We start from the raw sequence: 27995 nt of genomic DNA, 5'->3' as shown, positions 1-27995 counted from the left end.
GTAGAGGGTTAAAGCTTTGCTTGAACTCGAGTAGTTTCATTAAGATCAAAAGCGGCATTAGTGTAACCATTTTCCGGCAGGTTATCATCACCACTCTTGACTTTCTCCTCCATTTGTATGACACCTTCCTTGTCTGGATGTTTCTCCCATGCCGTGCCAAAGTCACCCAAATCCTAAGAGAAGCACAGAAAGGTTCAGTTTGCATTCAAAACACCCAAATCCACACTCATTGATGCTCTTTACCTCTTTGTCTTCACTCAAGTCTGCTTGTCCGTATCTCTCAGTCCAGAAGCAGATGACGTCCTTCATTGATCGAGTTAGTCCTGGCTTTACCTCTTTGGGGTCCATTGGCCCTGCAGACACCAGGATGACAGGGTTACAATACTTTCTCAACATAAAATTCTCCCTCAGTTTAACGAGACCATTTATTAAATCAAAAACTGGTTCCTCCAGTGAGTTTAATGTTTCTGATGTCAGGGTGAATTTGTTAACAGGATTGCCCTGAGCAACTTAGCTCTTTCAGTCACACTAAAGTAATATGCATGATGCAACACATATGGCTGTATCCTTATTCAAACAGTATGTGTCTTAAAAAGTATGCAAGATCACTTTAAGTTTGGAGGTGGGAATACATTTCATACGTCTGACCTCAAAGCATTCCAAGCATGCTGTGCTCCAAAGTTTTGCTACAATTAAAAAAAAATAAAAAATAAAATAAATAAGTAAAATACTATATGTTAGCTTGTTTATTTTGCTCAAGAGCATGATCTATGTAAGTCCACATTATACTAACAACAAACTATGCTTCTAACCACAAGTCAAGAGCTTTAGTTCCAACCACACATCTTTTTGCCATGCTGGTTTGTGAATGCTCAGTGGAACCATGGTTTTGGAAAACACTGAATCATTGACCTATGTTAGTGATGATGAAATTCGCAACTGTACTTGGCCAACAACCTCTGTCTGGGTTGTTCAAACAAACATGGCCATGTTTTAAAACAGCCTCAGAGCCACAGTGTTCAGGTAATCTCACTTTTTAAAATCAAAACACTAATTGTTTATACCTGTCTATACATATAAAGCTGTGCTTTAGGAGCGGGATAGGAGTTTTAAGGCTGGTTACACACTCTGAATGATCAGGGGTGTTGCCTGATTCAAGGCTTGTTGCCTCCATTACGTGGTGTCATTGTGATTTTTTAACTCAAATGATCAGGCTGCCTCTGACGTGATACCCGCGATAGCCAATGAGAGCACGCAAACGTCACCTACTGGATGTTGCGTGCTTTTTACTTTTAACCCCGGAAAACTAATCTTAATAAAGTTAAAATTAAAATTTTGGCGAGAATGACAAAGACAGAGCAGGTTACTACTGCTATGAAACTAGGTTTCAGATTTAAAATGTTGTCATTTTTTAAGAAATTAAAACAATAAATAGCATTTTGTGGCTCTTTAATGTGTTGTGACAGATCACCGTATTGCCTTATTAAATCAATGACACATTAACTGGTTGTCTTTTCTTTTTTACTTCAAGCACGAAAAAAAAAACCATGAATGAACATCGGAACATGTTTTATTTCAAAATGCCTGTTTGATTTGTTTGTTGGACAGAATGGGGGATTTGGCGTTATGATTGGTCAGATCGCCTGTCAATCAAGCTGTTTGCAAAGAGTCAAATGAGTAAAGAATAAGTGACAACGGGCTATTGAATTCTTAGAAAATAATGCATACTCGAGGTGGAAGTAGCTGTTACACCTTGGCTTGACATATCAGATGATATATTTCAAGACATTTGTCTGGTTTTTGTCTTTAAAACGCTATTGTGAGTAAGATTAATTTCTTACGCAGCTCATCCAATGCCTTCGTTGCTAATTCCAAAATGTCATTTTAGACCTATAGTAACAACACTTGAGCCAATAGCAAACTAATGCAATTAATAATGAAGTTTAGACGGACTGACAGACAGGCAGACAGATGGCAAAAGAGGGGGAGAGAGAGATTAAGCTGGTAAATTACCTTTCTCAACAACATTAGCGCATATGCTAACGTGTGTGCAAACTGCATGTGTGTGCGTCTGTAAGGGAGAGAGTGGGAGAAATATGCTTTCAAATAGAAATGCGCTTTCTGTGCATAATAAAACGTAATATTGTGGTAAAAAACATGGAAATTTGACAAGAGTTCAGACGAGTAGTTAATTATTGTACTACATTTTAGAGCAATATTGTCAACGCTGACTGTTGAAAGATCACAGCAAAGCAGTCACGCATCTCTGAAAAACACACAGCAATGTTTCGTTACTGAATGATTTGGCGTTTTGAATGAATAATTTAAGTCAATGATTCAGTGGCCCATTCATGAAGACAAGCACTTGCTTCATTGATTAGATTAGATTAGATTAGATTAGATTCAACTTTATTGTCATTACACATGTACAAGTACAAGGCAACGAAATGCAGTTTAGGTCTAACCAGGAGTGCATTAAGCAGCAAGTGCAGGATATAGGTATAATTTATAAGTGATAAGTGCACTTATAGGAGATATGTACAGGGAGAAGCTATGGATTATATTTACAGATTAAGTACTGTGAGCATAATTTACAGATGATAATTAACTACAATTAGAATGTACAAATAGATGAACATAATATACAGATAGCTATTAACTATAATGTAAATTGCAGTTAGATATGAACATTATATTCAGGTCGCTGTTTACAGAAGCAGGAATTTACAAATAGACATGTATAGATATAGATTTATCACAGATTTACAATATGTGTATGTGCAATTGAAATGTGCATTTACAAATGGGTATGTACAGTGTAGTGCAAGAATATTAAATAGTGCAATGGTAGTGCGGAGAGTGTGGGGTGGGTGAGAGGGGCAGGTGTCAGTGGGGGGCAGAGTTCAATAAGGAGACAGCTCTGAGAAAGAAGCTGTTCCTCAGTCTGCTGGTTCTAGTCCTGTGGCATCTGAAGCGCCTGCTGGAAGGCAGGAGAGAAAACATTTTATGGGCAGGGTGAGAGGAATCCTTAAGAATACTACGTGCTTGATGCAAACAGTGCTTTTTCTGGATGTCCTCGATGGTGGGAAGTGGAGTCCCTATAATGCGTTGGGCAGTTTTCACCACCCGCTGCAGTGCCTAACGCTCTGCAACAGAGCAGCTTCCGTACCACACTGTGACACAGTTTGTAAGGATGCTTTCTATCGTGCAGCGACAGGATAGCTGAGGACAGCTGGTTCTTCTTAAGTGTTCTCAAGAAGAACAGGCGCTGGTGAGCCTTCTTGACCAGGCTGGAGGTGTTGGTGGTCCAGGATAGATCCTCCGAAATGTGGTTCCCCAGGAACTTGAAGGAAGAAACAGGCTCAACAGCCATCCCATTGATGTGGATGGGTTCGTGTGAACCTCTTCTTCCATTCCCGAAGTCCACAATGAGCTCCTTGGTCTTGGTAGTGTTAAGGAGCAGATTATTGTATGTGCACCATATGGCCAGGTGCTGAATCTCCTCCTTGTAGGCAGTCTCATCATTGTTGCTGATGAGACCGATCACTGTAGTGTCGTCTGCGAACTTGATGATGGAGTAAGATCCATATACAGGCCTGCAGTCGTGGGTGAAGAGGGAGTAGAGGAAGGGGCTCAGCACACAGCCCTGTGGTACACCAGTGTTGAGTGTGACAGTAGTGGAGCAGATGTGGCCTGACCTAACATGTTGAGGTCTGTTGGTCAGAAAGTCCATAATCCAGTTACACAGTGAGGTGTTAATGTCCAGGTCTCTAAGTTTGGTGATTAACTTAGATGGTCTGACAGTGTTGAATGCTGAGCTGAAATCAACAAACAGCATTCATGCATAAGTGTTTGTATTGTCCAGGTGTGTGAGTACAGTGTGCAACGCTATGGAGACTGCATCATCTGTGCTCCTATTGCCACGGTAGGCAAACTGGTGTGGGTCCAGTGAGGATTGAAGAGAGTTCTTGAGATGTGAGAGGACCAGCCGCTCAAAGCACTTCATAATGATGGGTGTGAGTGCTACAGGGCGGTAGTCACGTTGGGTTGGAGTGTTTTGGCACTGTCACAATGGAGGTGGATTTAAAACATGTGGGTACAGCTGCTTGGGCAAGGGACATGTTAAAAATGTCTGTGAAAACCCCAGCGAGCTGCTCTGCACATGCCCTCAGTACGCGCCCAGGAATACCGTCTGGTCCAGTTTGTAGCAGTGCTTGGCCTTTTTGATGCCCCTCTTCAGATTTGCTCTGGAAGTGCTGTAGGCCTATGCATCACCTGATCTGAAGGCAGTGTTGCATGCTTTCAGCAGGAGACGCACTTCCTTGTTCATCCATGGCTTCTCATTTGGGTATGTGATGATCTGTTTCTGGGTTGTAACACTGTCTATGGTGGTGTTGATGTAATCCAGAACAGAAGAAGTGTATCTGTCAATGTCCATGTGAGAGCCACAGGTGGCCTGAGAAGCAAACATACTCCAGTCAGTGTGTAGAAACCTGTCCTGGAGTGTGAAGTCTGCCCCCGCTGGCCACACTTTGATGGTCTTCACTGATGGCCTTACACGGTTGATGAGGGGTGAGTATTTGGGAGTGAAGAACAAAGAAAGGTGGTCTGATTGTCCCAAGTGGGGGAGGGGGGCACAGTATATGCTTCAGCCATGTTTGTGTATACATGGTCTAAAGTTTTGTTTCCTCTGGAGTGACAGAAAATGTTTTGGTGAAATTTTGGGAGTACTGTCTTTAAGTTTGAGTGATTAAAATCCCCCGCAACAATAAATGCAGCCTCCGGGTGACAGTTTGATGTTTGCTGATGGCCACATGAAGTTCATTCATAGCAAGTTTGGCATCAGCGTCGGGAGGAATGCAAGCAGCAGTTATAATGGTGGAGGTGAATTCCCGTGGCAGAAAAAAAACTGCCTACACTTAACCATGAGAAATTCTAGGTTAGCTGAGCAATGTCTCCCAATAATAACAGATTTCATGCACCAAGCGTTGTTAACATAAATGCACAATCCTCCGCCTCTGGTCTTACCAGAGTCATCCGCCGTTCAGCTGCTCGGAATGTGTGGTGATCAGTTAGAGCAATAGCACTGTCCGATACATCGCTGTTTAGCCAAGTTTCAGTGAAGATCATGACATTACAGTTCCAAAGTCTCTTACTGTGGTTGATGCAGAGTCAAATCTCGTCCATTTTGTTCACCAGCGACCAAAAATTTACATTATACATTAGTGAAAAATACACATTTACATTAGCGAGGAAAATGCTGGGTAAAGAAAGCCGGTGTGGTATTAGCTTTAGCTTAGCTCTTAGTCCTCCACGCTTCCCCCGTCTTTGTTTACGGTCGCGTCGCCGCCTACGAGCACTTCCACCCGGCCGGGTAGAGTGCGCAGCCTCAGGTGTTCTGGCGATCTCAGGGACAAATCGAAGATCGCTGATAAAACTATTGGGAATGTCCAAACCAATATCCAAAAACTCCTGTCGGGTGTACGATGTAAAGGCACTACTGTTCTGCACAAACAGACCCAAGATGAGCAGGTAAAATACTGCAAATTTGCTGAAACTGGAGAGACACTGAGCCTCGCGATGTGTACGCACCGCCATCTTGGTCATTGTTGAATGAATCAGCCATCTGAACGAATCGTTTGAATGAATGACTCACTTATTAAGACAGTCACTTGCTGCCACCTAGTGGTGGTTTACTTTCATATTTAAAAGTAGCTTATCTTCACATGTTTCCCAACCTTTCATATTTGTATATTTACCACAAAAAAAGAAGAAACATTTGAAACACTAAGTTCATAACCTTACTTAATGTATGCTGTTGTAATTAAACTTCATTAAACTATCTGTGTAAATGCATCTAAAGGCCACTTCAGCTGCTTCTGTTCTGTTTGGTAACAGCTCTATAGTGTCTTATCATATTAAATGCAATTATTAATAAAATCTAAGAATTTCATATGAAGGATGATACATGCATTAGAGTTAGGGAAAAATTGCCTTTAAATAGGCAAACAATGACCTGGAAATCAATTTAAAAACTTTTTATTATGCTATAACTTTAGTCATATAAAACGTAATTTCCCAACAACAAAACTGTGGCCAGTGAAAATGCTTAGTGGATGGTAAATTAGGAAATCCACTAGCCACAGTATTAGTATTAACAGATGTTGTTAATAAAGTAATCATATCCCCGGTTTTACAGACAAGGCTTAAGCCTAGTCCTAGACTAAAATGTAAGAAACATGCACTGACTGATCTTAAAACATATCAGTGCCTTTGTTTTGTCTCAAGATGCACACCAGTAATGTTTTTTCTAAGCACATTTATAAAAAACTGCATAAAATGCCCTAATTTAACTATGGGCTAATCCTGGCTTAGTCTAAACCCTGTCTGTGAAACCAGGCCTCAAAGCTACAATAAGAAACCTTGACTAATATTATTTGTGTATAATAAATGTATGACCCCTTAAAAATAACTTTGATATTTGCAGCTCTCAAGAGCTTCTGTGGTATGTGCTGTCCCTTCAAAGAGACCAGCAGTTCTTTTTTTTTATTGTTAGACTTACAGTCTATAAATCGAAGTGTTTTGTTGCTGCCAGTGTGTGATAGGACAGAGGAGCTAATGAAATGTTGCTCTCACCCGTCAGCAGTGTGATGAGTAGGCCTGCTGCTACAGTGCCAATAAAGCCCACTGCACTATAGTACAGATAGGACATGGCGTACCATGAATCAGCCAACAAAAACCTGAACACAAGATAGAATTTACATCATCGTATAATGAAGGTGCATTACTAGAGCATGATTACATTTGGACTGTAAAAATAGGACTGTCGGTAGATTTTCATATTATTAAACTATACAAAAACAAATTAATTAAATTAATTTTGTTTACAGAAATGTTGACCATCAGAAAATGGGTCATTTTAACTTTTTTAGAACTTTTTTAGAATTTCCATTCTCATTGTCTAGGATAACCGAGTGCGCTCAGTACCCCATTAAAGGGTTTGATGAACAATCAAAAACAATCTTAATTTTTTTTTAATTTATTTTTTTTCTGACTCTGGAGAATGGTAGAGTCACATTGCACCTGTCAGGGGTGAGAGTGCTCATGGTGACTGATGTCTGGTTGAATCCATAAGCTGTGATGTTGGAGCTACAGCCTGCAGTGTTGAGTTCCAGTGGACGTGTGTTATTGCTAGGTGCTGGATAAATGAAAGCCCCCACACCGACCCAGAACGAGAGACTGATGCCCACGATCAGACCTCCAACTGCCCCCTAAAGAGAAAGGCCACAAATGCATGTTTGTGAGCATGTGAAGAATATTAATATCAGTCAATCAATATTGACATTCTTTATACTCTTATAGTTTTATGTTTTCTAAAAGGGGTTCTACAGATAAACAAAACAAAAAAATTTTGTTAAATGTTAATTTACATACAGTTGAACTCAAAAGTTTACATACACTTGAGTCTTAAAGGATTAGTTCACTTTCAGAACAAAAATTTACAGATAATGGTAAAACAGCATTGTAGGACGATTTTGACGTCAAAGACAAAAACGAGATGGGAGTTTTTTGACATACCCTAACTGTATTGACCCGGATTACACAGACTACGCATGCGCATCGCAGAGACGAGAAAAGACGAGCATTTGAGGTTAAAAAAGTATATAAATTGTCAATTTGTTTAGAAAATAACCGATCATTTTGCTACATAAGACCCTTCTTCCTCGGCTGGGATCGTTTAGAGCCCTTTAAAGCTGCATTTAAACTGCATTTTGGAAGTTCAAACTTGGGGGTGCCATACATATCTATTATGAAGAGAAATCCTGAAATGTTTTCCTCAAAAAACATAATTATCTATGACTGACGAAAGAAAGAAAGAAAGAAAGAAAGAAAGAAAGAAAGAAAGAAATATATTGGATGACAAGAGGGTGAGTACATTATCTGTAAATTTTTGTTCTGAAAGTGAACTAATCCTTTAATACTATGTTTTTTTTTTTTTGTTTTTTTTTTGTGATAGTTGTTTGTGAGTCCCTTGTTCGTCCTGAAAAGTTAAACTGCCCACTGTTCTTCAGAAAAATCCTTCAGGTCCCACAAATTCTTTGAGAGCTGTTCATGAGTCAATAGGTGGTCCTGAAAAGTTAAACTGCCCACTGTTCTACAGAAAAATATTTCAGGTCCCACAAATTTGTTGGTTTCTCAGGGATTTTTTGTGTATTTGAACCCTTTTCAACAATGACTATATGGTTTTGAGATCCAACACTGAGGACAACTGAGGGACTCATATGCAACTATTACAGAAGGTTCAAACACTCGATGCTCCAGAAGGAAAAAACATGCCTTAAGAGACAGGGGTGTAAACTTTTGAACAGAATTTCGCACCCGGCTCTTAATGCATGGTTTGCAAACATTGCTGGAAAGGGTTCAAAATACACAAAAAATCAACAAATTTGTGGGAGAAACTAATGTCACAGTTCTGTCAGTTTATGTCATTGGTTTCTCCCGTTGTCTCCCCCTGTTGATTTGTGCACTTTGGTTTAACCCTCGTTAGCGTCATCCCCGTCACCTGTGTCTAATCAGTTATCACCCTTTATAAGTCAGTCTTTGTTTTCAGTCTCTTGTCGGTCCTTAATGTTATCACAACGTTTGTGGAAGTTCTCTGTGTTCCTGCCTGTTTCATCTTGAAGATTTATATTAAATATATTGTTTGTTTTGTATCTCGTCTCGTTCGTCCAGCATGCTACCGTAACAACTAACAAGAAACCAATGAATTTGTGGGACCTGTGGATCATTCAGGTAACAACATAGCATGAGTGTATGAGTGGGGTAATTTTTATAAATGCAACTATTATTTTCTCTTTTGGACTTTATGTTAAGGTGACCAGATTTCTGAAATGAAAACTTGGGACATTTCCTGGTTCAGAGGTCAAAATTGCACTGAAATCTTCGAATTAAAAAACGGGGACATTTTTCTTTTTTCTTTTTTTTTTTTTTTATTGTTGTGAGTTCCATATATTAATGATCATAATTGATAATTAGTGATGTTTGGAGGATCAAACTTACCATAGGTTTTTAATAAAATAGTAGGCTTGTAACTTTTGCAAATAGCAAATATGTCAAAACAGTATTATTATAACAAAATTTTGGCTTTAGAAAAACACATTAAGAATAAAACAATGAATATGAGAACATATGATAAACAAAACTGTATTTAACAAATATGTTATTTTACAACTCTATTTAACATTTTCACAACTGTGAGTACAATAATTACAACTTTTAAAATGTTATGTTTCTGTTTTTGGAAATGGATATTTTTCTATCCCTAATCAGGCTTATTATTTGGCAAGTAGGCTATGTGCTTTCTGCAAATGTAATTGTGCGAGTGTAACACAATGTCCTAACTGCATGCGCCACAATGTGTGATAAAAGGTATATTTTCCATGTTAATCTTTTTGAAACGGTTTATTTCTGCGACGTCGCGGCTGGAACAACAACATACAAACTATGACAATTATAATCTCAGGTACTAATTGCATGCTTTATTCAATTTTAAAAGTGTCTAATGTGAGTTTAAATATAATGTTGCATGACATTTATAGCCATTTAAAGCAACAATAGATCATTTACCTATAAGTATAAGAAAACATATACAGTAGCTTACATTAAAACTGCAAACTCAACAAGTGTTTTCCATGACACAGATGGTATCAATCACTCAGTATGTAGTCTTAATAATGTTAGAAAGTTTTAATATTAAATAAGGGGAGACACTGCAGGCAAAAACACTGTTTTTTCATGCACCAGTCAAGTTTGAGAATTTGGTTTTTCATAAAGTGTTTTTTCAGACTAGTGGAAAGAAAAAAAAAACACTTAAGTCTTTCTTTTACAGCTTTTTTCTATTTGTGTCAATAGATTTCAATTACAATACATATTTTTAAAGGCTGTTTTCTCAAAATGAATTTTTCCTCCTACACTGAGCCACAAATCTCCACTTCAGTAGCCAAAACTTTACGTTCCCTTACTACTTTATTTGTACTGCGTCTGAAAGACGATATCGAGAAAAGCTCCTTTTTGTCCGACACTGAAGCATTTTCAGTAACGCAGTGTAACTGCACGGCCATTGTGCAGTGAGTAAAAAAACGAATCAATGGCTTGCTACAAGCAGATGAGACATGACAGAATGCATACAGCACTTTAATAGCCTCCAAGCACCCCGTTTTCTTCCAGGTGCTGACGGCTATATGTTTATGAAAAATGTTGTGACTCCTGGGCCCTTTCTGACAGTGCCCTCACAACCTGCCATTGTTATAGCAGAGAAAATAAGAACACACATCACAAAAGAGAGCAAAATTCCTCTTTCACTTCTATCAAGCAGCGATCCCACACCAAGTGATCAGCTGCTTGAACCAATATAACCCCTCGCCACACAGACCAAGGCCTGGCAAGCCATCCCTGGAGTGTCAAAATGGGTTTTGGAAATAATAAAACAAGGTTATGCACTTAGGTTCACTTGAATACCCCCGTGCTTCAACGGCGTGGTCTCCACCTCAGTTCACACCAAGGATATAGATGTTCTGCATGCTGAGGTGAGGAATTTGCTGGCAAAAGGAGCCATAGAGAGGGTTTCCCCAGCACAGTGTGAGTCAGGCTTCTACAGCCATTACTTCCTCGTTCCCAAAAAGGATGGTGGTCTAAGAACCATCCTCGACCTCAGACATCTGAACCGCGCCCTCATGAGATGGCCATTCAGAATGATTACACTGAACCAGATCCTCTCGCAAATTTGTCCAGGGGACTGGTTCTGTTCATTGGATCTGAAAGATGCATACTTTCACATCCAATTTCACATCACAGGCAATTCTTGAGATTCGCCGTCGAAGGAGTGGCTTATCAGTATACAGTCCTTCCTTTTGGAAGCAACGTCTCCTCAGACGAGTGGACGCTCCATCCCCAAACGGTTCAGGAAATATGGGCTGTCTTTGACAAGGCAAAAGTCGACCTTTTCGTCTCAGAAGACAATTCTCATTGCCCAATTTATTTTTCGAAGTAACAGGATGCATTGGCCCACAGTTGGCCCAACCTCCTCTTATACGCATTTACCCCGATCGCTCTGATACCGCAGGTCATCAAGCGAGTCAGGGAACAGAAACTCAAAGTCCTGCTGGTGGCTCCGTTCTGGCAGAACCAGCGTTGGTTCCCAGATCTGGCTCGGCTGCTTTCATCAGCCCCTTGGCCTGTTCCACTGAGACGAGATCTCTTAACACAGGCAAACAGAACGCTATGGCACCCCCAACCAGAATTGTGGGTGCTGCATGTATGGTTTCTCGACGGGAGCCTGGAAGCCTCCCAGAGAATATCTTGAGTACTATCTCTCATGCTAGAGCACCGTCTACAAGGCGGCTCTATGTCCTTAAATGGTCTGTCTTTCCGCTTGCTCCACCCGCGGTGCAGACCCGAATTTATGTGACATATCAGCGATATTGTCTTTTCTCCAGGAGCTGTTGGATATGGACGAACTCCCTCCATGCTCAGGGTCTATGTAGCGGCCATAGCGGCATTCCATGACCTTATGGACGGTCAATCTGTGGGAAAGAACGATCTGGTCATTAGTTTTTTTGAAGGGTTCAAGGAGGCTCTATCCGCCTCGCTCCTTCACAGTCCCTTTGTGGGACCTGCCCACTGTGTTGAGGGCTCTAAGAGGCCCTCCCTTTGAGCCGCTTCAGTCCGCTGACTTTTGCCCTTTGACGTTTAAGACTGCCCTGCTATTAGCATTGGTTCAGTGAAACGTATGGGTGACCTGCAGGCTCTTTCTGTTAACCCGATATGCCTGGAATTTGGGCCCAACGACTCTAAAGTTGTCCTGAAGCCAAGACATGGTTATGTGCCTAAAAGTCTCTTGACTCCGTTCAGAGACCAAATTATTACCCTCTTGGCGCTTCCTTCTTCGGAGCAAGACCAAGACTGTAATCTCCTCTGTCCTTTCAGGGCATTGAGGAGTTATGTAGAGCGTTCAGCTGCTTTCAGGCAGTCTGAACAGCTGTTTGTATGTTTCGGGGGCCACAACAAAAGGTGTTCGGTCACGAAACACAGGTTATGCAGATGGATAGTGGAAGCCATCATGCTGGCTTACTCGTCCTTGGGCCTGCAATGCCCCACGGGAGTGAGAGCCTATTCGACTAGAGGCATCGCCTCGTCCTGGGCGTGGTCCAGTGACATTTCTATTGCAGAAATTTGCGCGGCGGCCGGCTAGTCCTCGCCGTCCACATTTGCTAGATTTTATAATCTAGATGTCCCGGCCTTGCAGGCTCGGGTCCTTTCTGCATGAATGGATAACTGTGACCAGTGCATAATTAGTATGTGGTACGTCTTGGCCCTCTGTGTGAGTTCCAAACTGTACTATTTTTCTGGAACGGATGCTTATAAGCTTAGCCTGATTGAGCAAGATGGCCCATACTATCCCTCAGGTGCCAGAGCCATGATTCGTCATTCCTCTATCATAGCACGGCGGGATTGTACTGGTTCCCCAAAGCGTCTTTCAGACGCAGTACGAGTGAAGTATCATAAGGGAACGTACTTGGTTACTCTCGTAACCTCGGTTCCCTCAGATACGGGAACGAGTACTGCGTTGATAGCCGTGCTATGTAGCCGGACGACTCAGTCGTCACTTCAGTCAAAGTAACCTGAGATCCTATGGCGAAACACGCGTAGCCAGTTACTCCGTCCCATTTGGCGGAATCTGGCGCGAAGCGTCGCCATACGCTGACGAGCCATTGGTTCGTTTTTTACTCACCAATGGCCGTGCAGTTACACTGCGTTCTTGAAAATGCTTCAGTCTCAAAGAAAACGGAGCTTTTCCCCATAGCGTCTTTCAGATGCAGTACTCGTTCCCGTATCTGAGGGAACTGAGGTTACGAGAGTAACCGAGTACGTTTTTTATTCTTGTCTATATTCTGAAGGTTTGTACAGAGGGATTTCTTTATATATAATTTGCTTTATTTATAAAACTTTTTATTCCCCAAAAAGTGGTAAAAAAAAAAATTCTGAATTTTGTTGTGACAAAATAAGATTCCCCAAATCCCCTCTGTAAAAACATTTGACTCTAATATGTCAAAAAAATTTAACAAGAATTGTGAAACTGACTTCATCCAGTTTTTAGATTTTTGCAAATTAGCACATATTTAATTAAATAATGCCTCATTTGCATATGTAAACCTAACATTTTAGAAAACTTGTAATACAAAAAATGTTTGCAATAATCAATGTAATCAATCAACTGAAAAAGTAATGTGATAACTGTTAGTTATTTTTTTACCCTATTCACCTGCAGTGTCTCACCTTAAATTAGAAACTTGTCCATTTCCTTCTAATTGCTAGAACCATATTAATTTACACAGAACATATTTTTTGAAAATCTCATTTTAATCATTGCTTTGATATACAATGTCTAATAAAATACTAACAAAGAAATATTTCATAAAACCCTTCCAACAATTATCATCTATAAGATTTTAAATGATTTACAATTAAACAATAGATATTGCATTTTATATATGCGCAAAATGTCTCTTCAAGAAAATTACAGTTCAAAGATGACAACCAATGCTAAAGTTATTGGTGAATGAGATGTAAAAATCAATCAATTTTGTTATTTTTTTTTTTTTTTTTTTTTCAGATGTTTCTGGAGTTTCAAATCCATCAACACTGTTCAGTCCAACAAATCTTTATTCATGACAACTCTAGTATGAAAATTTAGATCAACCTTTAGATTGGTGACAGGAAACAGGATTCCAAGAGAAAACAGGCCCAGCATTGGGCCTCCGCACATGCCATGGATACTAAGGGCCGCCTGAGGCACAAGAGGAGAAAGACACTCAATGACAGGAAGTTAAGTAGAAACATATAATATCAGCCCATATACGAGCCACATACCTGAACAATTCCTCCCATATACGATGCAGCCACGGCCATAGTAGTGCAGGCCACACCGAACACCACACCTGGACATCAGCACAGTCAGTAGTGTTAGTAATACTTTGTAGTTCTTGTAGTCCGGCATCAGTATTACTAGTCTTTATATTTAGGGTTAGTGATTTTTTACCAAACCTGTGCAACCATTTGTGCAATGGATATAAATGATAGTCAATTTCCAAGCAAGTCAAGCAATATGTAAAGACCAGAATAACTGGCATAATGATGGGGATTAAAAAAAATATATTTAATTGAATGTGCACTTGTAGTATACTTCAAATCTATACAAATCAAATATTGTATGCTTTAAAGTACATAAAAAAAACTGTATTTGCAGATAAAAGGCCTTAAGATAGAGAGTGCACTTTTTCTTAAAACTCATACTGAAGGACATGTAAAACAATTGATTATCAAGTCATTTGAACTAGTGTTATATTTGAATCATCATTACAAATATGTAATAACAAACATTTTTAAATTCATGACATTTAGCATTTAACAATTTTTCAAAGATGATTAAACAACATATAAAGATTTAAGTCCTACTTTTGTGAGTAAAAAATTCACTCCTAAATTCAATTAATTGCAATTAATATATTTTTTAAACAATAATAAGAGAGCTCGAAACTCAGCCCAGATCTTCAGACTGATCTGACTTCAGTTGCTATCTTTTCTAATCATGCTAGAATTATGCTAGTAACTTGTAAATCATGCTAATAACATGTTAATCATGCTAAAAACATGCTTCCAAGTCAAGCTAGTGACATATTAATCATGCTAACAACATGGTAATCATGCTAGAATCATGCTAGCAACTTGTTAGCAACTTGTTAATAATGCTAAAAATGTGATAGCAACTTGGTAATCATGCTAGAAACATGCTAGCAACTTAATCATTAAAGAAACATGCTAGCAACTTGGTGGTAATGCTAGAATCATGCTACATGGTAATCATGCTAGCAACTTGGTAATAATGTCAAAAAAGGTGATAGCAACTTGGCAATCATGCTAGAATCATGCTAGAAACATGATAGCAACTTAATCATTAAAGAAACATGCTAGCAACTTGGTAATAATGCTAGCAACATGGTAACCATGTTAGCAACTTGGTAATAATGTCAAAAAAGGTGATAGCAACTTGGCAATCATGCTAGAAACATGCTAGCAACTTAATCATTAAAGAAACATGCTAGCAACTTGGTAATAATGCTAGCAACATGGTAACCATGTTAGCAACTTGGTAATAATGTCAAAAAAGGTGATAGCAACTTGGCAATCATGCTAGAATCATGCTATAAACATGATAGCAACTTAATCATTAAAGAAACATGCTAGCAACTTGGTAATAATGCTAGAATCATGCTAGCAACATGGTAACCATGCTAGCAACTTGGTAATAATGTCAAAAAAGGTGATAGCAACTTGGCAATCATGCTAGAATCATGCTATAAACATGATAGCAACTTAATCATGTAAGAAACATGCTAGCAACTTGGTAATCGTGCTAGAATCATGCTAGCAACATGGTAATCACACTAGATACATACTGGCAACTTGATAATCATGTTAGAAACATGCTTGTAACATGCTAATCATGTTAGAAACATGCTAGCTACAGTACTTGGTAGTCATGTTAGAAATTTGCTAGCAACATGCTAATCATGCTAGAAACATGCTAGCAACTTGTTAATAATGATAGAAACAAGTTAGCAACTTGTTAATCATACAAAAAAACATGCTAGCAACTTGCTAATTATGCTAGAAACATGCTAGCAACTTGGTCATCATTTTAGAAACTTGCTAGCAACATGCTTATCATGCTAGAAACATGCTAGCAACTTGGTAACCATGTTAGAATAATGCTAGAAACATGTTAGCAATTTGCTAATCATGCTAGAAACATGCTTACAACTTGCTAATAATGCTAGAAACATGCTAGCAACTTGTTAATCATGCTAGAAACATGTTAACAACTTGCCAATAATGCTAGAAACATGCTAGCATCTTGGTAATCCTGTTAGAATTATGTTAGGAACTTACTAATCATGCCTGAAACATGCTAGTAACATGCTAATCATGTTAGCAACTTGGTAATCATGTTAGAATCATGCTATCTATATCTATCTAGCTATCTAGCTAGCTAGCTAGCAAATATTAGGCTTTTAAAACTATTTTAAACGTCCAACTACTGCAGACTGAAAAACCTTCAAACTTAACTTTTCAAAACTTGGAAATCTTTTTAAACTTCTGAAACTTTTTTTTTTTAACTGTTAAAACTTTTTAAAACTTCTTTAAACTTTCTGGTCCAGCTTTCTCAAGCCAACTTCAAAGTTTGTCTTGATTAACTTTATGTAGTTACAGTTAATTTCCGATTAAATGGCCGAAAACATTACATTAAGTTTTCACTGAAGTATATTCTTTTAAAGTATATTCTTTTCATGATAAGCACTCTTTTAAAAGTATGCTAAAGTGTTTTTCTTTTTCTCAAGGGTCTTCAAGATGTTATCTTTCTTTGCTGGTCAAGTGCTGAGTGTTTAACTTCTACAGTTTATTGACCAACTTTATACAGTTGTACTCATAAAGTTCGAGCTGCTCGGGTTTTGTTTTGGTTCACTCCGCCTTTTGTTTGACTTACTTCTGCCCATTAAAAGCATCAGACCCTTCCTGGTAAAAATCAGGGACGATAATCCGATAACCCAATAATCTGTTGCGCTTTCATTTCTGGCCTTATAAATTGGCAAAATGAACAGAGTTTTACTTCTCGTTGTGTTTCCTAATGATGTACTGATCCACCAAGACACATATATTTTAGTGATTAAATCTGCTTTCATACCATATGACAGAATCAATATTCTTATTATGAGTCTGTCCTCTTTTAATGTCCTGAAAAGGCTTGAACACATTAGATGTATTTACATAGAGCTTTGCTGATCCAGTTGGCTGCTCGGTTAGAGAGATCTCTAAAACACTGGCTCACAAAGTCTTCATACGTCACTGTGGCCAAAGCATTGATACTGGCAGCTACTGTGCTGAAAAAGAGAAACAGATCATGATGTTTTCTTTTATAGGTCAGATGTTTTGCACGGACAGACCATTTAAAGGAAATTTGTCCAAAAAAATGAAAGTTATTTTCTCCCATTGTTTTCCGACAAACATGATTAGGCTACAAAAAAATTGCTTGTGAGTTTCTCATTATGCTATATTGTTACCACATATTGGGATCAGTCTTTTTGCCAACTTGTTTTAGTCAACTTGTTTTCCATTAGGTTTTGTATTTATTTTTGTAACGGATTGGTCACTCAAAAACTCAACTCAATGAGGCCTCACTGAGGGAAAAAAATGAACTTTACCTCAGCGTTCCACTGAATGCACATGCGACAAATAAACCTGGCAGTCCTGGAAACGCACCGAGGATTTCCATCACAAAATATGGCATGAGCTGAGAAGAAATGGATACACGAATGTTAGGTGTGAGCAATAGTAATAGCGATGCTCACCTTAGTGAAAGCCAATGTTAGACAAATTACTCTGAACCGCTGACAGAGACATGGATGTTTTAATGTTTGATTCTGACGAAAATAGAGATTTTTTTCAGAGATCATCACCTGGTCTGGAGCAGAGACCAGTCCGGCCGACCAGGGGTCACAGCTTGAGTAGAAAGCATACATGATCAGACCAGATACCACAGCACAGAACAGAATGATCCACAAACCCAACAGATTCAGATACAGAGCCCTGAGACACAAGAAAGATTGAGGAAAACAAACAAAAAATAAAATAAGAGCAGTTTCTCAGTTTTTGTTCTTGCGGTCTAAAATCAAGGAATTGTATTTAAGTTAAAGTATGCATCTTGTTTCTATGCTGCAAGCAAGTAAAGAACTTGCTACTGCCAAAGCATATGGCGATACAGTGCTGTGAGTATTTAAGACATACTGCTGCTGCACAAATAGCCTAAAATAACCCGTAGCAGATCTATACAGGTGGAGCTGGGGAAGGTGGAGGGTTTCAGAGGTACTCCGAAAGCATGCTGCGAAATGCCCAAGTGAATGCTAGCAGCCATTTATATAGCTGCAAGCTCATTGGTTGCGTAAGCAACATGAACCAATCAGCTTGTGCCAAGTCGTATAACTCTGTGATATCATCAGTTACGTTTACAGCCCGTCAGCCTGCGCCATCTAGAGTTTCATGGCAGTACTAGGTTTTCAAAGTATCTTTGATGGACAAACTTTATAAAGAAACCTGTATTTTTTACAAAGTTCTCAATATCCTGACTAGGTAAGATGCTATTAAAGGTGACAAGCTGAAACTAGTATCCTGAAACCTGTCAACTGCAATTTGATTGGGGTTTAAAATAAAACTTTGAACTTTTGTACTTTGAAGACATCGTAAGGACTAAAAAATATGATATTTCCTCAGAGATCTGGGTAGACATTTAAAAGTAATAGCAGGTCTACAGTTACTTAGATTAAATAATATACATATACACTTAATTACAATTACATCCAAAGATGTTTCTCCTTCATTCACTTTTGGTGAATGTAGCCTTAGCCAGGAAGAGTTGATGTCATCAGGCGGTATCCAACGATCATTGGGTGTTTCAACCCTGAACCGCAACACCCTCAACATTGGTGGGTCAGCAGTGGTGGCCAAATCACTGCCCATCAACTCCCCCTGGCTTCCAGCTAAGCTCCTCCCTCCTGCTCCATAACCAGCAAGAAGCTCTCTCTGCTGCCTCCCCCATCCTGCGAACAGTCATCTTTCTCTCCCTCCCCATCACCCCAATGGCTGTAAGCATCCTCCATACTGACTGGGCGGGGAATCCTCTACAGCCGACCTCGACTGGGAAGAGCCATGCCTGCCAACCTTTCCCCCTGCAGTCATTCAAGAGGTCATGGTATTTGGCGCTCTTTCTCTCAAACGCTTGTTCACAACCCTCTTCCCATGGGACTGTAAGTTCGATGAGGATAATCTTTTTTGCCTCTTCAGACCACAGTACTGCATCTGGCCTCAGGGTTGTCTGGACGACCGGGGGGAATTGCAGTCTTTCCCTCAGGTCTACCTTCATTTCCCATGATTGGGCCTTTTACAGCAGATTGGTTCTTGTTGTTACTGTGGTTGGTGGCTTTTGACCCGCTCTTACAAACTTAATTGATGGTGTTGCTCTCCCATGTGGTTGGTGTTTCTTGCGTCTCTCTTGCTCCAGGTTGTTAGCGAGTGTCATGAGCACCTTGTCATGGCGCCACCTGTATCTGCCTTGGGCAAGTGCTGTTTTACACCCTGAAAGGATGTGTGCCATGGTACCCCTCTCCCCACAAAGCTTGCACGATGGGTCCTCTCTTAAGCCCCACTTGTGCAGGTTTGTCGGAGTTGGGAGTGTGTCATACACCGATCTTAACATGAATGAGATGCGGAAAGGTTCCAATCTCCACAGATCTCCCCATGTGATCTTCCTCTTGGGTAGGTCCCACTTGGTCCATGCTCCCTGGGACGCTAGCTCCACTGCCCTTGCCCTTCGTCCTTCCTCCTCCAGGTTCCGTACCTCCTCCTGGATCATGGCCCTTCTATCCGTGGATCCAGCCTTCCCCCATTGCTGGATATGGGAAGTTCCAAGACCCTGTCTTCCTATGCATGGCGTTCCCATGATGTCACGTAGCTTCAACATACTTTCAGCTTGTGCAACAGATGAGTCAGCTGCCCACTTGCGTCCTGATCTTGTAAGGATACCTGCCTGCCTGACTTGTTCATCCTGGGAGTCTCTGTATGTCATTATGACTCTGCACTTTGCTACCTTAAATTCCTCCACCACGGATGACAGAGGAAGTTGGAGCTGCCCTGATCTTATATAAAGGCCTACTGAAGTGAAGCTTGGAGGGATTCCCAGCCACCTCCGAAGGTGCTTGTTGATCTCTCTCTCCACTCCTTCGACGCTTGTCATGGGAACTTCATACACCGTTAACAGCCACATGAGTCTTGGCAGCAATCCATGTTGGTAAAGCCATGCTTTGAACTTCCCCGGGAGCCCTGATTTTTCGATCTTCTTCAACCATTCCTCTGTCTGCTTCTCTGTACTGCTGATGTTGTTCCTGTCGGTGAGTGAATCATCGAACCACTTCCCGAGGCACTTAATTGGATTTTCCTTTATCGATGGAATCACTTCCCCTTGCACATGCAGCGTGACTCTGTTTGTCAATTTACCTTTCCTGATCACCATGTACCTGGATTTCTTTGGCTTAAACTTCATTCTGGCCCACGTTGCCATGTGGTCCAGGGCAGTTAGTACCCACCTTGCCTCCACATGGGTTGTGGTCGTCACAGTAAGGTCGTCCATGTAACCTCTTATTGGGGGTTGTCGGATGCCCGATTGCATTTTTGGGCCTCGGGCTTCCTTCCCAATGGCTGTTATTATGAGGTTCATTCCCATGATGAAGAGGATGGGGGAGATTGTACAGCCAGTTACGATCCCTTTTTCCAGGTTTTGCCATTGGGTGGTGAAGTGGCCTGTCTTGAATCGTAGCTGGATTCCGCCAAAGTAACTGATGATCAATCCCTTGATGTGCTGAGGGATGAGGTAATGGTCTAGTGCTGCATGGATGAGGGCATGAGGGATTGATCTGTAGGCATTAGCCAAGTCCAACGGTCAGGTTGCCATTGCTGGCCTTGGTCTCCCGGATCATCTGACTGAGAACTTAAGTATTTGGAAGACACAAAGCAACTCACATTGCATTCAAGATATATGCTTTATCAGTTTATACACAGCAAAATCCCCGGTGTTAATTTAACACTCTCGGTGTGGACTCACAGGGTGCTTCTTAATATCTCTCCTCCTTTTCTCACTCCTTCGTCCTCCATCCTATGAACTGGAAACCGATCAAGCTCAGCCATCTTGTAGGACATCTCAATTGTCTAATTACACTGAGAGGAGGTGAGGATCAAGGAGTGAAGAGGCTTCCAGAGGAGTCATGAGCGAGGATACACAGATGTATCCTTTGCGGAAGTGTTTTATCGACTAAACATGACGCACATATAAATTCTCCTCCCCCTTCACATCTCTCGTAATAATTTTCATTTATATTTTACCTTTGCAGTTTAAATAATTTCATATATTTTTGAAGAGTATCTTGCTTTATTAATATTTATTATGAATGTCTTAACGAACTTTAACAACATATGGGCAGATCCCTTTAGTGCAGCTAATGACACTTTGAAGTGACGCTTAAGTAGTGTTAAAGTAACTGAAGCAAAGTTTAAGTTAATGAGATAATTAGGTGATTAATCAAGTGATGATTGACAATTGTTCAAGACACCTGATGTTATCAACCAGAATCTCACCATTATAGTGGTCAGTGTTTACATTAGTTGCGATCTTGGCCCTTACATTTTTATCACTGGGTTTTGTTTGGCTTGATTTGTAGCAGCCTGAAAAACCAGAGATTTAGATGATCATGGTGTAGTGACATGAATTCTTAAGTTAATTTGTCTATGTTTATTATGTCAATACAGTAAGCAATATAAGGCATTGTTGGCATAATCAGATTTAAAAAAAGTAGCTTTAATTAAGACACACAGACATCAAGAATCAGCGTGAGAATCATAATGGTGACATCAAAAGAGCATGTTGTAGCCAATCAAAAATCCGTGGCTTCCATCATGCATTGCAGCATGAATAAATTATGAGCTGAATTGTCTTTGTAATTTATTTTATTCTTACTATTTCTTTTTTATTTTTGCTGTTTTATGTGACTTTTTAGTAGCTTGTTTTGCTATGTTCAGAGTTGATATCTTTCTCTAAATATGCTGCTTGTCACCATTGTTGAGATTCATAAGCTGATTCTTGATGTCTAACGTTTTCAAATTTTTGTATAATAACAGCTTGTAAGAACTATAATTTTAATCAATAAAGAAAATATAACTCTAGATAATGACTAAGTTAAATAACGACTATATTAAAACACTTTCATTACCGCCTGATGATTTTCGCTTTCGGCTTGTCAGGCTGTTATAAAAGTTTTATATAAAAGTGTTCGGATTTCTGTCACACCTTTCATGTTCCCTGTCAAAAACGAACTTGCACTGTTTATCACACTAGTGTGCTTTAATGTTTAATCAGGAAGTTTGCTTTTAAAATGCTTTTATTTTGTATAAAATCACACTTGTGATAATGCCGGTCGAAAATGACCCGATTCCAAACAACTGCTTATAAATCTCTCATTATGCTATATTATCACTAAATATTGGATTCAATCTTTTTGTCAACTTTTTTATCATTTAGGACTGGTTTTATGTTTCTATTTGCATCTGATTAATCGTAGGCCTTATTTATCCAAAAGTAGAAACCTCATTTTTGGAGTAAAAAAAACAAACAAACATTTTTATGAATAATTTTCACAACATGAGATTTTTTTTTTTTTTTTCTCACACTAGTGTGCTTTAATCAGAAAGTTTGCTTTTAAATGCTTTAATTTTGTACAAAATTGCACTTGTCAAAAATCAAAACTAATGCAAAAACTGACCACTATGATGGTGAGATTAAAATGTAGATTTTCTCCTTTGGTGATTCTGCTTGTTAACATTAGGTATCTTCAATAATGGTCAATCATCGCTTAATTGATCACCTATTTATCTCAATAAAACTGCTTCAGTGTTTATATGAGTGTTAAATTAACACTGGAATTTTGGTGTGTACATAAGCTTGACATATCATTTGAGTTACAAGAACACAAGTTCAAAATTTAAAATAGAAATAATATTATGTTTAGAAATACACAAATGTTTTTATTCAAATAATTTGGTAATTACCAAATAATAATTAAGTTTCAAATCAAAATGGAGGACAGGGAACATTAAATGTACTTGGGGCTCACCAGCGAGCATGACCTTCTGTTTTGCAAGAGATGCATCTCTGGATGGTTGACTGGTTTACTCCATAGATGCCCAACCAAGTGAAGGTGCCGCCTATAGTGAGGGTCCAGAATGTGTGTCGCTTTAGTGGACTAATGTCAAAGCTGGAAACAATGGTGCACAAAAGTACTGTAATGTGACAATATACACATTTTGGTCAGTAAATGATGTATAAATCTATAATTATTAAGCTTATACAACTTAATAAAATTAAAATAAGTGTGTTTTCCTATTTGTTGAAGTGTATGTCTGCATACACGTACTCAAAGATGTGCATTCTGCCTCCTGTTTGAGCTGTGCTCAAGACAGACTCAATCCCTCCCGCTCGATTCGCACCCTGGATCAGCACTGTGAGAAACCCCACCACCATCACCACCATCTGGAAGGCATCTGTCCAGACCACAGCCTTCAGCCCACCCTAAACACACAGACACACACACTGGCACTGTTTCTCCTGTTCCTGTCTGATCACCAGCCACCGAGTCCATTAGAACGCCCCATTTACAAAACATTTCACTCAGAATAACATATACAGTAATAATTCAACAGTATTCAGACATTTCACACAGAATTGCATATACAGTAATAATTCAAGAGTATTCAGACATTTCACAAGTTCATTTACACAGTTCATATTTTCTCATAAAACACAAAATAAAAGCTTGGATATAATGGAATAATATTAAAACTACAAAATAATTCCTAAATTTGCCTAAATATAAACAGGGTGTTGGAATTATTACTTTTTAATTTTCTAATTATATATACAATATAGTCACTGCTAGAGTTAAAATTGTTCTTAATGTAATTAATAATTGTCCTCAAAAATGTTCTTACTCATAATTACACTTACAAACATAGCTGCAAGCTGCAATTAAGGAGCCAAAAACAGTATTTATAATTTTAAGCAAAATGGCAGAAAAATAAAATAGAATCATTATTGATATGATTGAAAGATTTAGCACTGTCAACCAGTATGTGTTGCTGATACCAAATTGTGATTAGTATAAAGTGACAGTGGGACAAATAAAGTTTGGTGTCAATATGTCAAAGCTTTCCAGAGATACAGTCTAAGACACAGTTTGGCAACATTCCAGCAAATTATTTGATGCGTTAAATGTATACATGTATACCTTTAAATGTATACATTTTGTATATCAACATGAAATCCATAACTTTTTTCCAGCATGGTCAACATTTTGTAAAAATTGGACAAATGGTCTAGGAGGAGTTCGAAAAAGTAGGGTTTCAACATAAATCAAAACGGCGGACAGGAAGTTCAGCTGACTATAGCAAAATTGGTATCTATGTTCTCGGCATGAACGAATGAAGGAATATATTGAGACCAGTTTCATTACAATATAGGCTAATAAACTCAAACGTTATTGGCATTTTTGGAAATTTCATTATAAGTTTTGACCACAAGGTAGCACTGCTCCGATTTTTTTTTTTTATTACATTTTGAGCACCATCAGGGCATAGTGCCGAAAACACATACCAACCTTTGTAACGATACGCCAATGCATTTAAAATGTCCAATGCCCAAAATTGCTGATATGGGAATCGTTTGTGCATTATTTGAGAAAGGTTTGACTAATCAACTTGAATTCCATGAATTTTTGCCAGCATAGTCTGAAGATCATCTGACCAGTTATGATGAAAATCAGACAAACTGTAGACAAATTGTTTAAATGTAGAAATAATACAGTCACTATTGATATGATTGAAAGATTTAGCACTGTCAAATCAGTAGGTGTCGCTGTTACCAAATTGAGGTCAGTATAAGGTAACAGTGGTACCAATAAAGTTTGGTGTCAATATGTCAGAGCTTTGCAGAGATACAGTCTCAGACACAGTTTGGAATCATTCCAGCAAATTATTTGATGCGTTAAATGTATAAATGTAAACATGTATATGTATAAATGTATAATTTTGTATACGACTTGAAATCCCTAACATTTTTCCAGCATGTTCGAAATTTTGTGAAAACTGGACAAATAGTCTAGAAGGAGTTCGAAAAAGTAGGGTTATTACATTTTGAGTACCCTTAGGGCATGGTGCCGAAGTCACATACCAACTTTTGTAACGATACACCAATGCATTAGTAAAATATAGCATTTTACGACAAAATTTAAAATGTCCAATGCCCAAAATGGCTGACATGGGAATTGTTTGCGCGTTATTTGAGAAAGGTTTGACTAATCAACTTGAATTCCATGAATTTTTGCCAGCATAGTCTGAAGATCATCTGACCAATTTTGGTGAAAATCAGACAAACTATAGACAAACCGTTTAAATGTAGAAAAAATACAGTCACTGTTGATATGATTGAAAGATTTAGCACTGTCAAATCAGTAGGTGTCGCTGTTACCAAACTGAGGTCAGTATAAGGTGACACAGTTTGGCATCATTCCAGCAAATTTGTTGATGCGTTGAATGTATAAATGTATACTTTTGTATATCGACACAAAATCCATAACTTTTTTCAAGAATGGTCAACATTTTGTGAAAATTGGACAAATAGTCGCGGAGGAGTTCGAAAAAGTAGGGTTTCAACATAAATCTAAATGGCGGGCAGGAAGTTCAGCTGACTATAGCAAAATAGCTATCTATTCTCTCAGCATGACCGAATGAAGGAAAATATTGAGACTAGTTTTATAACAATAGGCTAATAAACTCAAATGTTATTGTCATTTTTGGAAATTTCACTATAAGTTTTAACCACAAGGTGTCACTGCTCCGGTTTTTGACTATAGCAAAATTGGTATCTATGTTCTCAGCATGACCAAATGAAGAAATACATTGAGACCAGTTTCTACAATAGGCTAATAGACTCAAACGTTATTGGCATTTTTGGAAATTCCATTATAAGTTTTAACCACAAGGTGGCGCTGCTCTTTTTTTTTGGTTATATTTTGAGTACCATCAGGGCTTGGTGCTGAAGACGCATACCGACTTTTGTAACAATACACCAATGCATTTAGAAAATATAGCATTTTACGACAAAATTTTAAAGATCCGGTGCCCAAAATGGCTGACATGTGTATTGTTTGCGTGTTATTTGACTAATAAACTTGAATTCCATGAATTTTTGCTAGCATTAAAACTATTCTAAACTATTAGAGCTATTCAAACTATTAAAAAATTGTGAAAAGTCTTGACCTGTAGAATTAAAAATTTTGGAGTTCATTCAACTCAGCATGAGCTAAAGAATCAGAGCAAAAATTAATTTTGCTTAAACATGAGTGAAATCTTGAAGTGGTGGCACTAGAGAGTTTGAGCTAGAGACTCCCTACTTGCTATGGTTAATGTTGAGACTATCTATCTGTAAGCCAAATTTCATAACTTTCCCACAAGTGGTTCTACGGGCAGCCACAGACTCAACAGCAGAAGAAGAATAAGAAGAACGCCAACAGATACAACATGTGCTATCGCATCTTGGCACCTAATTATAGTGAAATCAGTTTAGAATTGAATTCAGCAGCACTTACCAATGTGCAGTAAAACGTGCAGACAATGCCAGTGGCAAATATGGATCCCCAAAGATCAAATCCCGTCACTGATGAAAAAAAAAAATTAAGATCCATGTTGATGTAACTGATATGTGAATGACTCCTATATTTTAAGCTGTCTTTTATATAAGTCAAAGTAACAATAAAGAAAGTAATTTAACAAACACACTGCATTTACACTTAAGTGGCCTTTCATTTATAGCTTATTACAGCTTTTTAAAAATATACTTTTAGGATTTGAAATACACTAGTAAACATTTAATATAATTAAGTGCACTTTTAAAAAGGGACCATCTATTTAGGAAATCCTTACTGCTTGGCACCACGTTTTTTAAACAAAACATTCAAGTTGAAAAAAAAAAGTTCACAATATTTGTTCCCCATAATATCTGTGATGAATGCAGACTGACCTTGATTGAGAGCTAAAGCTGGTGCATAAACGACCACACCAGTGTACAAAATCTAAGGAGTTAAAAACAGAACAAAAATCATTACAAGTAAACAAAAACCAAACAACAAACTGTAAAATATATGTTTGAAAAACATTTATGAACATTTAATCCCACTCACCGTTTGAATGATATAAATTAGTGTGGCTGCAACACGAACAAGCCTACAAAAACGCAACTCCAAATACTGTGAGAAAAACAAATCAGAACAGGTTTGTATCTTGCTGGAGGGCCACGACCTGCATAACTACAGCTGACACGGCCTATGGGATTTATTACTAATGGTCATGACCCAGCCTATAACAACATCTGGACAACATTATCCTCCCTCAATACTTCCTTTCTGCCCATTTTTGTGGATATATTTTACTCTGATGATTTCGATATGATAATATTTGAAAACAATCTAGTGAAACTATTGAAACCTGTTGTAGCAAATCTGAAATGTACATTCATACCTCATATGTACTGGTGATGCCTGATCTGTAGAACACAGGGAGGAAGAGCTGAGCAGTTAAAAACACCACAAATGTGTAAGCGACCCCAAAGATGACATACGAGGCCCCGTATCTGTACACATCTGATGGGGCCCCGATCACTGTGACTGCAGACATGAAGCTGGCGGTGAGAGAAAGGGCCACCGGCACGCAGGACATCTGACGGCCCCCGACCAGAAACTCTTTAGATGAGGCTTTCTTCCTCTCTTTGATGGCAAAAAAAACCCCGATACCGGAGGAGATCACAAACAGAAAGGCGAACACCACATAGTCCCCAGCGTGGAAGGTCCCCACTTTGTCCTCCATGCTTGAGACAGAATCTGATCAAACTGGTAGTTTGACTGCAGTATCTGCGGTTCAGACACCTCACATGTTAATCATGTTAATCATTGAGTTTTTAACAGGTTAAAAATGCTTATGAGTCAAGACATGGGTCGAGGGGTCATATTAGTCATTATATTACTCACATTTGGCCTCCTATCTATCTATCTATCTATCTATCTATCTATCTATCTATCTATCTATCTATCTATCTATCTATCTATCTATCTATCTATCTATCTATCTATCTGTCTACACTGTAAAATGTAACAAGTTGACTTTACTTAGAAAAAGTGAGGTAATGATTGCATTTACATATACATTTATTCATTTAGCAGATGCTTTTATCC

The 27995-nt window shown here is 38.7% G+C and overlaps 1 protein-coding gene across 1 annotated transcript; it reads right to left on the bottom strand.

The window, feature by feature from the left end:
- Positions 1-8: 8 nt before the first annotated feature.
- Positions 9-27630, bottom strand: slc5a12 (solute carrier family 5 member 12). Its single transcript, XM_073832080.1, has 15 exons — positions 27286-27630; positions 26949-27014; positions 26789-26840; positions 26358-26425; positions 23130-23284; positions 22830-22970; positions 17574-17703; positions 17319-17407; positions 16885-16997; positions 13930-13997; positions 13760-13846; positions 7084-7271; positions 6637-6740; positions 244-353; positions 9-173 (listed from the first exon to the last, which is right to left on the bottom strand). The coding sequence occupies exons 1-15, from the start codon at positions 27628-27630 to the stop codon at positions 9-11; spliced, it is 1881 nt and encodes a 626-aa protein (XP_073688181.1).
- Between the last annotated feature and the right edge of the window lie 365 nt (positions 27631-27995).

The sequence above is a fragment of the Garra rufa genome, chromosome 25 (genome assembly GCF_049309525.1).
Source record: "Garra rufa chromosome 25, GarRuf1.0, whole genome shotgun sequence".
NCBI lineage: Eukaryota > Metazoa > Chordata > Actinopteri > Cypriniformes > Cyprinidae > Garra > Garra rufa.
This window is presented reverse-complemented; position numbering and strand designations above follow the sequence as displayed.

Excerpts from the sequence above, each read along its gene's own strand:
- slc5a12 (XM_073832080.1), bottom strand. The coding sequence starts at position 27,630 with ATGGAGGACAAAGTGGGGACCTTCCACGCTGGGGACTATGTGGTGTTC. Across the intron at positions 26,426-26,788 it reads AGCTTTAGCTCTCAATCAAG|TGACGGGATTTGATCTTTGG; the intron begins GTCAGTCTGCAT and ends TTTTTTCATCAG. Across the intron at positions 174-243 it reads ACTTGAGTGAAGACAAAGAG|GATTTGGGTGACTTTGGCAC; the intron begins GTAAAGAGCATC and ends TGCTTCTCTTAG.